Here is a 16,135-nt window from a genome sequence, read left to right on the forward strand (position 1 = left end):
TTGGTGTTGAGTACTGGATTTCTGTCTCATAAGTGTAGAAGATGTGAAGAGACAGTTGTTTGTAGGTGGAATGTATCTTCCCTCCCTCCATGACTTGACATAAGTTTAGGAAGATGCTAATTCGTGTTTAGCCTTAAATAGTAAAATTGAAATCAGTAGGTGACTGACTCAGTCTCTTCATGCATTAAGGATTGGGGGTTTTTCACATGGTGGGGTGTGGTTTTTTGTGAGGGGAAACTATGGGAGGAAGTTTACTGTTTGACCTTTGTTTATGTCTGTGTGAGACCGTGTGGAGACATATGTACGGACTTGGAAGACACTGGTACAGGCATGTGGGGATATATTTACATCAGTGTGTCCAGGGTGGGATCAGTGCTGATAGCAGTTTTGCATGCATATGGCTTGGTGGCGAGAGATTGATGAAGTTTGAGTTAGCGTCAAGAACTGAATTATGTGTCTAGTTGATCTAGCATCACATGGTGGAAAGAGCCATACCAGTTAGAGCAAAGTAGCGCAGTTCTGCTTTTTTTCTGTGCTCTAACCTAGCATTTATTAAAAAGTATGTTCAGTATCTGGCATTTGGCAGTCAAAACATAAAATTACTGACATCTTGCAGGTCTGTGTTCAGGGTGTATAGACATGAGTCCTGGTGGATCAGCTTTTATCTGTACGTTCATGTACCAGATGGCAAAACAGCACTAAAAAAGCAGAAGTACTGTTCCTTATGAAAGAAAAGGTACAGCCCCATCCATAGAATAGTTTTTGTAGAAAGTTACACCTCTTGGCTATGGTCTGGTAAAGACGAAATCCTTCGATATTCAGTTTCCTACTTAATGGGGAAAACAAAAGGAACAAATAGATCGCCCCAAGGTTGGAGGAGGAAAGAACAGGTAGGGTTTTGAATCTGTACTTCAGTAAACAGAGAAAACAAAATGCGTAGGTCTGCGTGAGTGTGCGCACACAGCGGCGTGCCTTGTGGGAGTTGAGAAGCGTGCACAGGGAAAAGGACAGAAGGGGTCACTGTGGGAGAGGACGGGTGTGCAGAACCCAATTTGGTGGCATTGCAAAGCTTTTCTAAGTAGGGAAGATACTGGTTTTTTCTAATAAGAGGTGATAAAAGCATGTAACGTTGAAAATTCAGGTTTAGTATTATAATAGCTGGAGAATTTAGCATAGAAAAATAGGACTCGGAATGTATGCTAACGTACATGTAACATTGAAATCTTGAGGTTTGGATTTATATACCTGTTAAAACCATGCTTTTCTAAGCTGTTTTTAAATTTCTCTTTGCAGTTGTATTCAGTGCATCAAAACTGTAGGCTGTTCTGTTTGAGAGTAGTCAGAACTTGGTAATTTTGTACTTCTAGCATCTTTTTTGACTGTAGAAGCATAAAATGCACTAGAAGTGATTATGGGCAAAGTAAACTTGGGCAAGTACAGAACATGAGACTTTATTGCAGGATGAGAGAGGAGGAGAAATCTTGTAAAAAGGCTTTCTGTTGGGGACTCTCTGAACAATTGGATTATGTCAGAGTATTGTTTGATCAGAGAAATACTTACTGAGAACCCAGATTAAATATTCTGATATGCAAGGTGGAGCATTTGTATACTATGCTACACATTTTTTTAGTTAAGGGAAATAAAATACATCTGTAGACCATTAAAGGAAATGTCTGTTTACTTGGCCTGGTAAATGGAAATGCTTTGTCTTCAGTTTGTAGCTTCTGTAGAGAAGGCAGTATTTTCTGAGAAATGAAAATTGAATTTTCACTTCTACCAAAATACAGTTTTATTCATGACTGTCAGATACTATGTCTTTTGTCACTGTCACCCTGTATGGTATTGTGTCACATCGAACCAGCTGAAAAGACAAGACTGTAGATCTAATGAAACTCTTAAGCTAAAAGGCAATTGTGAGAACACAGAAGAGTGTAACTGGAGGCTTGATGAAAAGTTCTACAAGCTGAAGGTTGAAGATCTGTCTCTTCTAGCTTAGAAAAGGAAAACCAGTTATACTTAATGCCATAAACTAGTCTAAATTTGTTATTTAATAAGTCAATTTCTTGATGTTGCTTTGAAATGGTTTAAATGACAGCACATAATATAAACATTTTCAGAACTTTATTGCAGGAGAAGTTTTCTCCTGATAACTTGTGGTTGTCTTGGCACAGTATTGTTTGTAGGTGGATTGCTTTTTCTCCCCGTTCTCCTGTTATAGATGTTTTTTTAATCATGCCACACTCATATTCTTAGCTGGAAGGAAAATAGGAAAAATTTCCCATTTGAAACTTAAACTGCATAAAAGACGTAATTTGAGGGGAGAGGATGTGAGTGGGGGAGAGACATTTTCCTATTTTGACTTTTTTCTTAGCAAATATTTCATAGTGTTAGGAAGAACTGTGACCAGCTGTTAAATATCTCACTCAGATGAGATTTTTTTTTTTAGTTTGTTTTAGTAGTAGGGATTTTGCATGAGTTGAGTGAGCCAAGAATCCTTCTGACTGCTCAGTAGTTTGCCTTTCCAGTGGTGAAATCTGTCGCTTTGGCTCCTGAACAGTGGAGTGGTTCCTTTCTCTTACTGCATGCTGCAGCAGGCTTAGTCCTCTGGAAGAAGACAAATGGCAAGTCCTCAGATGAACCAAAACTGGCCTAAAAATGGCCTTGTAGATGCACGAAGCAGAGCTGACAGTAAGCAGTGAAGACCCTGGCAAGGCAGGAGTGAACTGTTCTTTAGGACTGGGGAGGAAACTAGGAGTTGCCTTCACCAGTTTGCCAAGCTGGAAAGCTGCAGCCTGTGTGAGTATCACTTGGAAAAAGTAGTGCTGAGGAGCACCATGCAATACTGCAGGACTGGCCCCTTGTCAGCAGTTGTTGACATAAGAGCCAATTTCATCAGAAGTTGGAAGTCATTCCCTTCAGGTTGCTGTGTTCTGAGGTTTGAGGTATGGCAAAGAGAGTTCAGAGGAGTGGAAGGAGGCTTGAGAGATGCCCTTGAGATGTGTACTTGGATATTGCCAAAAGCTGTATGATGGGAGATTTCAGTGGTGTCATTGAAGTGATAAATTGAAGTCATTTCAAAAGTAGTTCTTAGCCTACCTTCCTAAACAAACAAGGTGCTTGGGTTCAAGCTGTGTGCTAGTACAATATACTCGTAAGTTTTGAGCGCAGACAGACTGAGGAAGGAAAAGTTGTTGTGTCAGCTCTTAGCTTGTGACAGTAGAATATATGGGAGGATGGAGGGAGACCTTTCAGGAGTCCTGAGATGAATTGGTCACTCTTCTGGTTTATCTGATCACTTGGATTCTTAAGACATTTATCTGCAGGATTCTGAACTTGTGATGCTCATGAGACTGCTTTTAAGCTTTGGAGACACACATGCATCTTATGAATAAAATAAATCGTATTTCTGTCTTTAGGAACTGATATTACATGTGGAAAGAGATTACTGCTGTACTGTAGACAGTAGCTGCTTTTATCCAAAGATGATGGAAGTTTTTAATCATGTTGTAGAGGTGGCTGACACATGTGGTTTGTTTGTCTGGCAGACTTGCATTTGGATTGGTTTTGGTTTGGAATTATTTCTCTTTGATTTCTTGGATTTTTGAAGGTATGGATTTTTGAGGCTGTTGAGCCTTGTAGGGGGGTGTTTAAACTTGGTCTTTATAATCTAATAAATGGTTCAATGGCTAGTTCATAGGCATAGAGATGTGTTCATGGAACTCTTAGAGTGTCTTCTCCAAACTACTTGACCTAGTCCTCCTTTAACAGGCAGTAAAGCACCAACAGATACTAGGGGTTTTTCTCTCTAATACACTGATCTCTTCCGTAATTTCTGTTTCACAACCAAAACAAATGGAGAGTACAGGAAAATAGGATCTTTAGAAGGACTTGGACCACTCAGCATCTGTTTTCTGAAAAAGGCAGGTATAATGGGTTGCATATCCTGTAGGTAATGTTTTAAATAAATGTTTTGTTGAGAAAGATTCTCTGAAACCCTTGTATGTTGCATCTGAGTTAATTATATCTGGAACATGTTGCTGGTCCTTTTGGTTTTTTTAAATGTTGGATTAGGAGATACCAGACTTGAGAAAAGTGAGATAGTTGAGAGAATCTTTCTGCATGTCAGAAGAAAACAGTTGACGCTAAAATAGTGATGACTGTTAGGTTTTCTGGCTTTGTGTCCTAGTAGAGTTTAATACCATTTGAGGGCAGACTACTTCTTTGAAAGATGGTTGGGTTGTGTGAAATAGAGTATATCTGTGTTTGTTAGATGTGTCTTGCATGCTTTGACGTGGAAAAAAACCAAACTCAAACCAACAGCTTGCATAGAAACTCATGACAGCTCCTACCTTTATGCCTTCTGGAGTGATATGTATTCTTTCACTTTTACCTCCCTGTGTGAAGTTGATCTTGAAAACTTTAGACTGCAGTGTGGAGAAGTGAAGTCAATCTTAAACTTTTCTAGTGTATCATGTGGCTTCTAGTCACAGAGCAAATGGATAAGGTGATAAAAGGCACATTCTTCATATGTCATTTTGGAAAATCTCATTGCTTCCGTTGATGAAATAATACCCTTTTGAGTCAACCGTGGATAGTTTGGCTAACAAATTACTTCAAAGCAGATGCTTAAGTGATAACTACAACTGTGGATTTTTTGTGTTTTAAGTATATTTTGGTCAGTTATATCATTCTTAAACCAGATGTGTTATTTTTCAGGTGGAATCGTTTATCTTGGATCAGGATGATCTTGAAAACCCTATGTTGGAAACAGCTTCCAAATTGCTTTTGTCAAGTACTGCCGATGGTGCTGACCTGAGAACAGTAGATCCAGAAACCCAGGCAAGATTAGAAGCTTTACTTGAAGCTGCAGGTAAGTACTCATGTCCCATACAGGTTTAACCCTGAAGTCCTTACACATGAGACCATACTGCAACTGCTTGCATAAGTCTAATCCATGTGAGCATGATAAAAATGCAGAGTGTAAGGCAGTGGGAACTTGGCAAGGTTGTGCAAGTCATTGAAAAGTTCATTAAAGCATTTCAAATTTTGGAAAATCAGAGTTTCACGTGAAGGCTGTGCTTCTAATCAGATTTCTTCAATGTTGGATTTCTAAAATCCTGAGGAACAATTGACACCTGACCTTGGCTTGCAGCCTTATATCAAAAGCTACATTGCAGTTACTGTATGAAAAGCTTTAGTAGTTGCTTATACTAAGTAGTTGTCAATTGTTGCGAAATAATGCTTTTTGTGGATTGGAGGCTTTCATTCATGCGCATCACATCTGCGTGCAGCTTTTAACTTAGTATCGTAAACAGTTAATCCCTTCATTTTGGAAGCTGTAGTTCATTATGCTTGGAATGTTTCTGTCAACAGATCTCATAGACTCAATTTCAACTTCTCTGTTTTCTCCTTTTCTGGCATGCGTACCAATTTGTTGTAAATTGGAATGAAAGGAATAGGTAAGCTGTCTACAGCTGATGGTAAAGCATTTGCAGATCCTGAGGTGCTTCGCAGACTGACTTCTTCGGTCAGTTGCGCGTTGGATGAAGCTGCCGCTGCACTTACACGGATGAGAGCAGAAAGCACAGCAAATGCAGGGCAGACGGACAAGTAAGCCAATTTCTATACTGTATTTCTTGAGTGGTTTGCTACTTCTAGAAGCAGTTTCTCTTGTATCATTTCTTATTACGGGATGGTGAAATTCTTATGCAGGTGGAATTAGTGCCAGGTTATCACCTGTGATACTCCTGTTAAATATTCCTGGACTGTGAGGTCTTGCAATGGAGAGTGAAGCAATTAAAACTGCTTAGAATTCAGAAATCATGCGTCGAGCAATTGAACTTGACCAAGTGTAGAAACGAGATTTCTAAGCTCTTAAATACTATGGGCCTTAGAACTGTACCAAAAAACAGCAAATGCCAAAATGGGTCATTTAGTGATAGCATGAAACTAACTTTGGGCCAAGAAACACCCAAACCCGATCTGTTGTTTTAGACAATTTCAAAGCACCTTTTTAATTGAGGAAGGAAAACACTTTTGAGGGACTGGAGCTTCGTGGTGGTCAGCAGCCTTCTTGTGTTGGGTAGGACCTTGGACAGAGCCTTGCTCAGAAAGTTGCTACTTTTTAGCTGGACTTTTGGGCTTTATTTGTGGTTTTTGTCTTACTGGGATGTTTGAGGGAAAGAAAAAGAAGGTTACCTTCTAGGCTGTCATTAAGCTTCAATACAACAGAAACAGAGTGTTAGCAGGAACAACCAAGTGCTGCTGTGCTAGTTGGCAGTTTGTTCCTTGTATACTGTGTAACTCCAAAGAAACATTTCTTGGTGTGTTGATCAGGGCATAGCAAGAAGAACAGAACAGTTTGGTGTTATGTCTGTGTGTGTCCCTGCCTGCCCCCAGCAATCTCTTTTCTTCTGAACAGTGGCTGTTGCCAAAGTTGTTACCAGGACAGAGGATGTGGGAATTGAAAATAAATGTGGGAAATGCAGTGAACAGACACATTGGAGAAATAATTTTCCGTATATTAAGATTGTGTCTGGTGGCACAAATTAAATAGGAGTCCTGGGTACAATATACAAGTATAAGTCCTTGCTACACAAATAACCACTTTTACATCTTGAGTATTTTAAGAATTCCTCATATTTGTGTTGAGTTAGTTATATGGTTTGCAAGAGTTTTCTGTCAACTACCTTATTTTTCCATTCCCTTTTCAGTTAATTCTGTGTTGATGGGACTTCCTAAATGAAAAAGAGATGAAAGGGTAGTAGGTGGGGTGAGGCCAGTTGTCTTGGATTTATTATTATCAGTCCAATTATTTGGAGCAGAATAAAGAAATATGTCAGACTTGAATTTTTATTCTCACAAAAAAATAACTTTTGCGCTGAAGGCAATGTAGACAGACGACAGAGTTGGCAGGGTTGAAAATAGGCTTCTAGTAGACCCTTTTTTGACTGAAACAGAATTGGAGTGATAGAAGTGAAGAACTTATGGAGTGACATGAGAACCACAAGTACTCTTAGGGCTTACCAAACAAGGAGAATTTTACACTTCTCAACTTGGTTGAGTTAGGGCCACAACTGAAACAACAGATTGCATTACAAACTTCTGGGATTTTCAGCATGGGATAGAAGGGAAGTGGTTAATTTTGTTGTAGGAGAAGAGTGATGCAGGTGATTTGTTTTAGTTTAATAGTTACAGTGCTGAACAAAAGTTAAAGTTTTGTTACGATGGACAAGATATTTCTGTGTCTTCTGGACCCAGAGGTAAAAGAGAATATGAATACAACTCTGAGTAGTGGTTGCTGATTTGGAAAGGAATAATCATGATCTTGTACTTAGTGTGGTTTAATCAGTTCTCCTTGTCTTTGAACCTTACCTCAGAAAATGAGTGGGACAAAAATCTGTGTTTTCAAACTGAAACTACAAAGCAGGAATAAGCTGAGACTGTATATTATGTTGTAATTAGTAATATAAACCACCAGTGACTTGCTTGCAGTGCGATATGATTAGCCTTTCAAAAGGAAAAGTTACTACTTATTTCTCAGATTCTTAAATGATTACCAAAAGACATTTTGTACTTCTGTAGGGCATAACATTGTGCTGCATGTATAGCGCTCAGACAGTAAATCGGGTCCGTGGTCATGTCTTTTCTCAACATGTTTTCTGCTTCAGTAGTACACAGTGCAGAATTTGGTATCCTAAATGGTCATCCTGCAGATGTTTCCCTTTTAAACTACTGTTAAAAATTAGGAACAGGAGTGGTTGAATATGACCATCACTCAATTTTCGGACAAGTTATGTGGAAAATGTCAAGTGTAAAAATGGCACCTCTTTAATTAGCAGTTGGCACTTCTTTAGATTGTGTTTCCTTTTTTGTTGACTGTATCCTCATGGCATGTTGGATTTTTACTCTGCACATAGAGAAAGCATTTCAAGCATAGTCCATTTTCACTTTTAAATGCTTTCTATCTTATTAGCCGCAGCTTGGCAGAGGCTTGTTCAGAAGGAGATGTAAATGCTGTGCGGAAGTTGCTAATTGAAGGCCGAAGTGTGAACGAGCACACAGAAGAAGGGGAAAGCCTCCTTTGTTTAGCCTGCTCAGCAGGATATTATGAGCTTGCGCAGGTTGGTTTCCTAGCTGGTTTTAGTATGTGTGTACTGTATGAAAATAAGTGTTGAACTAATGTATTCCAGTTTTATGCACCTGGAAGGTGGTGTTAAGGTAGTGTAAAATGTCAGTTAACTGGCAAATGAAGACTTATATGTAAACTGAACGTTGCTAATGCATTATTTGTGCTTAATTTTTCTAAGGGTTTCTAACCCAAAACTGTGTGTTGGTGAAGGTGGGGGCTTTGTGTAGCGTTTCAACTATCTTGACACACTGATTTGTTTGCAGGTTCTTCTGGCAATGCATGCTAATGTAGAGGACCGAGGTATTAAAGGAGACATCACACCTTTAATGGCTGCTGCTAATGGCGGACATGTCAAAATTGTCAAGTTGCTGCTAGCTCATGGTGCTGATGTGAATGCACAGTCATCAACAGGTAAGTGTGTTACAGCTTGTTGAAAAGAACTGAAAAGCTGGCATTTGTAGTGTGTGGGAAACATTGTGTGGAAACTTGGGAGGAATGGCTCTCAGCCAAGCAACAGAGTGCTTCTTTGTGGTTTTATTATTTAGCTTCTGCTTTTTTTTGAATTAGCTATAAAATATTAGTTGGTTGCAGATGTACAAAGGTGGATAAAGTGAACTAGTAAGTGAAAGGTATTTGTGTATGTAGGATTTGTTGTCACATAGCATTTTAGGCTCAGTTTGAGAAGTTTGTGTGTACATGGAAAATTACTTGGTGTCAGGTCTAGAAAACCAAGGGAAAATAGTAAACATAAGAAAATGGCCCCCTTCCCATAACAGTTTGGTAGACATTTGTGCTGAAGTGACCAAACTGGGATGTTTTCTTAGTTTGTCAGCCTTGAAGTGAGAGATTGTGCGTAGTTAACAGTCACTCACAAGTGGAGTACTGACCCTGAATGATAAGGAAAGTTGGGATACTAGAAGATGCCTTAATTTATTTTTTTTTTTCAGTGAAGTAGTTCTGAGTAGTAATACTGCTTTGATACTTAACTTTTTTCAAGGTATCTTTCATAAAGGCAGATTCTTTGACTGTTTTGTTCAGATACATTTTTGTGGCTTTTCCATGGAGGCTGTTTAAATCTCCTTGTAAAGACAATGGGCACTTTTGAACTAGCCCTTTAGAGGTGTTTAAGACTTGATTTATGTTGCTTTCCTTTTTACAGCATAGTATGTGCCTATTAATTGAGAGGAAAAGGGATGGGGTTCTATGACAGAAGCTGGGATTAGCCAGGATAGAAATCAGACGAGAAGTGCATCGATACAGTCACCAGGTACAGGGAGGTCTTCAGTCTGTCAGCACTGAGCTACTTTGTGCAGTTACATTTTCTTCCCCCTCCCTGTAGTTCTTGGTCTGTAGCTGAAAAAAAACCTGTTCTGTAAGGTAGCCAGATAAAAGGGATGAAATGGAGCATTAGTTGAAGTTCCCAGTGTAGAAATGTGATCAAGTGCTGTTTTCAAACCTTTTTCTCTTCTGGCTTTAGGCAATACAGCCCTTACCTATGCCTGTGCTGGAGGCTATGTAGATGTTGTGAAAGTACTGCTGGAATCGGGTGCTAGTATTGAGGACCACAATGAGAATGGTCACACTCCTCTGATGGAAGCAGGAAGTGCCGGCCATGTGGAAGTGGCCAGAGTGCTGCTAGAAAATGGAGCAGGCATAAATACGCATTCCAATGAATTCAAGGAGAGCGCGCTCACTCTGGCTTGCTACAAAGGTATAGTACCAAATACCATACTTGTAACAAAGGTGTACAGATGTGGGAAAGTGTGATAGGCGTGAAAAGTCTATTTAAACATGAATTTATTCAGCCTTGCTGTCCAGGACAAAGTTAATTCAAAGGCTATGAATAGACACTTTCTGATGCTTTTAACCTGGCTGTGATAGCACATATCATGTATGTGCCATATGTAAAATGATTATCAGTATGGAGTGTGTAAGTATCAATGTATAAACCTTTTGTCTGAGTCATTATGATGCTTTAAAGGATTTGCTATTAAATGAATTAGGAGACGAGGAATTAATAGGCTTTATCATAGTGAGTGGTAAACTTTCTGTATTGTAGCTATATTAAACAAGATACATCTGCTTAGAGAAATTATTTAATTTGAAAGGAGTTAGCACTTGAAAAACATGGAAAAATCTAGGACCTTGCCTGTTAGGTGTTATGCTTAGGCAACAGGCCTTTCTTGCCTCCCCTGGAGTATTAGGCAGCTGTCTTGCATCACCCAAGCAAGGGTTGATGGTGTTTAATTAAGAGGACAAATGTGTTCACACAGTTGAGCAGTTGCTATTATAGTCACTTAAGATGTGTTTTATTAAAGCTATTAAAGTGGCTCTTCGCATCACAGAGTAATTGATGTTGGTAGCAGAGGTACTTCTGTGGCATCTCAGTAGAAGATGGTCTTGGACTTTCATTTATGTTTCTTTTATCTGCCTTGATAAATTCTTAGTTCACTGTTGCTGAACACCCTCATAAGCCATGGTAATTTCCTTTTGTGGTGGCTGTCAGAGCAAAGGCTTTTTGAAAGAGGGGCATGGGACCCCGAAACATATTCTCCCTGAGAAAATATGCTTGGACGCTGAAACCTAAACTGAGATTGGAAAGCAGAGAATGAAAAATTGAAAGTCTGTGCTTAATTGTTCACTGTGATGTATGGGACACAAGTGAACATATTCAGACTTCTATGTTTTTCACCTTACCCATATATGATTTGTCTGTCTCTTGGGCATTTCTGTGTTGCTTCAGATCTCATGTTTAGAGCATAAAAAATAAACTCTTAATTTTCTCATGTTGCTTGCTTCCTGTGTAGAATGACATGTGATATTTGCAACCAAGAAAGTCACTAACATTTCCCAAATAAAGGGGCAAGGGTGTCAAAAATCAATGTAGCCTCATATTGGGCAGTATCTGTGCTATTCATGGTGTTGCTAGGTGTAGTTCTAGTTTTAAGGTTTAGCCATGGTCATGTTGAAATACAAAATAGGATTTTTTTTTTTACTTGTTTATATGCTTGCATATTGTGTTGGTCATGATGAAGTTGACTAGACTTGGCACACCTACAGGACCTGGTGAACTGTAGCCATGAATTGATGGAGTGGTTGAGAGCAAGTACTTTCAAAAAACTGTTAGGTGTCCTTATCTTTTGAGGATTCCTGTCGTTGGTTGAATTCCTAAGAGTATGCTTGGAAGTGTGGCGAACCCTCTGCTTCATGTGTTTTATGGTCTGGGGGTCAGTGTGAGCTCAGGGACTGGTTACAATGCCATTTATAAAAGTAGTAACCCTAAATCCTTAATGTCAAGAAAGTAGAGGGGAAACCCTGACCCCCAACAATTCTATAGATAAAAAAAAATCCAAATATGTTTGCACAAAATAAAATCACCCTGGTAAAGCTTCTGGAGTGTGTGCTACTTGTCTCTAATGTCACCTCAGGGAACGCATGTAGTTCAGACCTGATTTTAGAAACTAAGTGAATTGGGTTGTATTTGTAGTAACTATGTTGTTAAGCTTCTGTGCGCATTGAGTGTGTAGATACGAACAGGCCTTTCAAGAGTGTCTCATGGGATTGTTTTTAATGTTGTAACACAGCCTTCTATAACCTTCATTACGTATGTTAGACCCTTTCTGTGACTTGTGAAATGCTCTTTTTAAAGTAGTTTTTAATATGTTAAGTATTTCCTTCATACAGGCCATCTGGAAATGGTGAGATTTCTGCTGGAAGCTGGTGCAGACCAGGAACACAAGACAGATGAAATGCATACTGCTCTCATGGAGGCTTGCATGGTAAGAGATGTATGGCTTGAGCAGTGAGGCGTATGTCCTCTCTCTTCACTTCCTGAAGACGAACAAAGTGATTCTTTTGGGTCTTTTTTTGGTACAGAACCTAACTATGTGATACTTTGGTTCTCCTGTGTGCCTGATGGCCCTTTGGTAGAAGAAATCAGGGGAATGGGGAATACCTGGTTGAAAAACAGTACTTCCTAAAACAGCAAAATTGAACTTGTTCCTCTTGTGGCTTACCAAGTAGTTGGATTCTTAAGAGACATCATCTGAAACTTGTCATGTGAATATTAGCAGGAGAGCTCTATTAACCCATCCTTTGGATAAGTAGGCTTCCGTATGTCCAGCGGCACTTTATTTTTTCCTGAAGTGGCAGAAGTCATAAGACTGTTCTTGTTGTCTCAAAGCAGCTTCTGTAGGTTACATCTCTCTCTTGTGTTATATATGACTTGCTCTTTGCTTTTTGTCCTCTGATAATCATAGAGGCTTGGATTGAAACAGATACTTTTGTGACCTCAGTTCAGAGAAACTAATAACTTCAAGAGATAGCCAAAAGTAAATAATAGTAATTCAAGTACATAATTGTAATGTATTTGAACAGAACCTTTTTTTGCTTTGTGTAATTCTGCAGGCTTCTGGGTGAGCAGCTTTCAGTTTACGGTGGGGAAATCCTTTATCCAGGAATCTCCAAATTAAATAAATTAAAGTGGAAGATTCTCAGTGGTTGTTGAAATGCTTTTAACAGTTCTAATGTGTGCTAAACATAGGCAGTGAGTATGGACCTAACCTGGCTATTGGAGGCATTTAACATACCTATGTCATGTTTAAGGAGTTTGTTAACTAAGTTCTCTTTCAGTGTAGGTGGTTATGTTTAGTTATGCATGTGCAACTTTAGTATGATTCACATAGCCATGTGCTCCTTGAAAACACAGGATCGGAAGCTGTTTGGGAAGCAACTAGGAGATCGAAGGGGAATCTGTTACCTTCCTGCTAACAAGAGTACTTTCATGTTGTTGCTTTCCCCATCTGAGACAATTGTAAAATTACAGTGTAGAATAGATTACCTTTTTACAAAACTTAGTAAGATTGTGAGAACAACTCTGATTTTTGAATAATAGGTTTTTGCCATAGAACACAAATATATGTGAACCTTTCCCTTGAAAAGGTTATGTACAGGTATATTTTAATGCTGGAATGGTATAATTGATGCTAGACTTGAGATTCTTCCAGGCTTTTGCGGTGAAAAAATCTTGGTAAATTGATGTCTTCAGATAGTTTTTTCTGTCTGAAGTACTGTTAGGCTTGAACAGCTATATAAGTGTCATGTATCTGCATCTTCTTTAAAAGCCCATATCCGACTTAAAATCTATTTCCTACATATTATCTGAGGTAATAGGATCCAATTGCTTTGGCCTTATTCTTTGGAGATTTCTTTTGATGAGGGAGTATAAATGTAAATGTGCCCGTTTATTCTCTTTGTTTCTCCTCCCAGGAATTGTTTAGACTTTGGTACCCCCTTTGAGAGAAGTGAATATGGTGCCTTGAGTTTAGTAACTGTGCACCATACCAAGGGTTGGCAGGGGTAAGCTAGCAGGGTGAAAAATCCAGCAGGGGTCAGTTTGTGTTTATAGAACTGAGAGTGTTTTGAGACTTTTCCTGCTGGAGAAATGAAAACGAAACAAAATGGAGCAGAATAGGTTCCATTGCTAGACAGGCCCCCCTGCTTTCTTTGTGACCCCAAATTGCAGTAGACTGTTGTGCAGGGCTTGCTGCATGCATACCTGCAGCATGCTTAAGTAGGTCTGTAGTTTGTTTATGCCTTATGCCAACACGTTCCAAATCCTTCATCTGAATATGGAACTTAAATGTAAAACTGAAAACTTAGGTTTCCTTTTTAGTCTCCTTTCTAAATAGATTTCCCATGGTTTGGGTTATTCATGTCATTAGCCTTGTGTGGTATCAAGCTGTGAATCTCTGGCCATAGAGGAGTACCGCAAGTCTTTATTTAGTCTTCCCTTCCCTGAAATAACTGTAATGGTTCTAAAATCAGTCAGTTATGTCTATTTGAGGAAGTTAATAGCTTCAGGTAGGGGAATCATTAACAGAAACCATTCTACTTTTTAAGAAGTCGTTAGAAAGAAAGGCATGTAGATAAACAGGACTTCAGCTATTGTTTATCTCACTCTGAAATCTTAATAGATTAGCCATATAAATACTATGGGCGTTGTCCTTGCAGTGAGTTCCCTGGAAAGTGAGGATAAAACTACCTTGTTGGATGTTGCAGTATCCTTCCAATCAGGATGGCTTCTTGATGGATCAGAAGTTCACAGAGAAAGCAGTGATTTCATGGAGCAAACCTCCTTGCCACCCTCTTCCCCCCCTTTTCCTTCCACCAACAGACTAACAGAAGTCCATCGGACTTGCAGGAATGTTGAGACCCATTTTTTAATTAAGACTTACAGAGCAATAGCAAAAAACCACAACTTACTTCTGCAGGAAACTGTTCCTAAGTAGGCATTTCCACACTGCTGCTCAGAATTGACAGATAGCTGAGAGTCTCAGTACCTTCAGATCTGATTAAAAGAGGGAACAGCTTTCTATAACAGTATCTAGAAAGTTTGCAGTCTGAAATAAAGCAGTGCAGGGGCTTCTCATCTCAGCATGTTTTTTCCTGGAGAAATTGCATTGAACTTGAATATATGTTATAGAATCGTTTATATGTGGCGTATTACTTAGATACGAGCCAGTGAGACTGTTAAAACTTTGTCCTACGATGCATTCTGGAAGACTTCTGAGCTTTTTTTTTATAGACAGCAGTTACCACTGGTTTAATGCAAATGAGCTGCTGGGCTGTGGGATTTGCCTTGTGGGAGCAAAAAGCAGGTTTGTCTAGTTTGTGCTTCCTCTCACTGAAGTAACCTAATCTTGCACAGTGACGGCTGAGTACTGGTTGCCCACAGTGGTTGATCTTTAAAATACACCTGGTGTGCTCATGCAGATTGGTCAGATAACTTTTGGTGATCTAATAGCAGTTATGAGGCTTTTTCTAGCTGTTGTAGAAGAGCTGAACAGCACCACCCCACTGCAAGGTTTGTTAAAGCACAGATAAAATCTTGTGTGATTAAACACCAGCAGTTATTCTCAAGGCAGCTTGGCCCATATAAGAAGCTTTGAAGCATACCTTTATACTGCTGTTTGCCATACTTGTCGTGAATCAGGGATGATTAGTGAGCTGTCTTGCCAGAGCCTGATGTTGAGGCACTGTCTCTCCGTTTCCCTGAGGAAGAATTCTTTATGGAGTCTTGGAATTTTTCCCTAAAATAGTATTGTCATTTCATGTAAAAGGTGAATATGTCCTAGTTAATGTCCTAGATATTTTTCTGAGTGGAAATAGTGGTTTGCTCCCTGGATATCAGAAGAAGGTATAAAACACTTAAGAAAATGAAGCCCAAAGATATCAGGTGTGTTCTCGTATTTTGTCTGGAAAAGAGCTTTTTGGCATGTGGTTCTACCTTGGTGAGGATGGCAATGGCTGCGATTTGCTGCCACTTAATAGTTAATCTGGGATCAAGGTGTACTTATCTTGTTCAGTGACAACCTCAGGATAGCCTTGAGTTCCTGGTAAGCTGCAGTTTTTTCTGTGTAGCCCTTCTGTGTTTTGTGTGTCAGACCTTTTCCCATTATGGTTACTCAAAGGTTGAATTATGACAGTTTCCTCATGACGAAAACCAGCTTGGAGAGTTTGTGCTGCTGTTGGACTGCAGTGACCAAGCCAGTCTCTGCTTCAGTCTGAACAAAAGCAGAATTGGATGACAGCTGGCTGTGTCACTGTCAGGCTGCCAGTGTAAACATACAGCCGAAAAGCCACTTCAAATAGTTTCTGAATTTATGGCATACTAAAAACATGACGAAGATCATATGCTCAAATATTTTCTTTGTTTCTAAAGGAAGAAAGCAAACTTAGGAGCTACGTTTTGCTGAAGCGAGTTTGACAGCATGCCAAGGTCCTGCCAAGGGGAGACTGTAGTTCAGGTGGCTCCTGTGATGTGTGATGAACCCCTGACAAATGGGCTTGTTTTGGTTTTTCTTTTGGAGGGAGAAAGTCAGTCCTGACTGCTATTAAATTGAGCAGTGAAATAGTTTTGCAGGAGTCAAGAGGCAAGCAATGTCATCAGGCATGGCTGCTTTTTAAAAAAGGAGGGAAGCAAAATTGTTAAACTTAAATCCT

The 16,135-nt window shown here is 39.4% G+C and overlaps 1 protein-coding gene across 9 annotated transcripts in view; it reads left to right on the plus strand.

The window, feature by feature from the left end:
* Positions 1 to 16,135, plus strand: part of ANKRD17 (ankyrin repeat domain 17) — a 96,692-nt gene that overhangs the window by 40,553 nt on the left and 40,004 nt on the right. For all 9 annotated transcript variants that reach the window (XM_074867024.1, XM_074867026.1, XM_074867017.1 and 6 more), the window contains 6 exons: positions 4,717 to 4,870; positions 5,454 to 5,610; positions 7,976 to 8,123; positions 8,395 to 8,542; positions 9,609 to 9,842; positions 11,816 to 11,910. In XM_074867024.1, the coding sequence (XP_074723125.1) occupies positions 4,717 to 4,870; positions 5,454 to 5,610; positions 7,976 to 8,123; positions 8,395 to 8,542; positions 9,609 to 9,842; positions 11,816 to 11,910 (936 nt within the window). The remainder of the gene's footprint in view (positions 1 to 4,716; positions 4,871 to 5,453; positions 5,611 to 7,975; positions 8,124 to 8,394; positions 8,543 to 9,608; positions 9,843 to 11,815; positions 11,911 to 16,135) is intronic.

The sequence above is a fragment of the Strix uralensis genome, chromosome 4, assembly GCF_047716275.1.
Source record: "Strix uralensis isolate ZFMK-TIS-50842 chromosome 4, bStrUra1, whole genome shotgun sequence".
Classification (NCBI taxonomy): Eukaryota; Metazoa; Chordata; class Aves; order Strigiformes; family Strigidae; genus Strix; species Strix uralensis.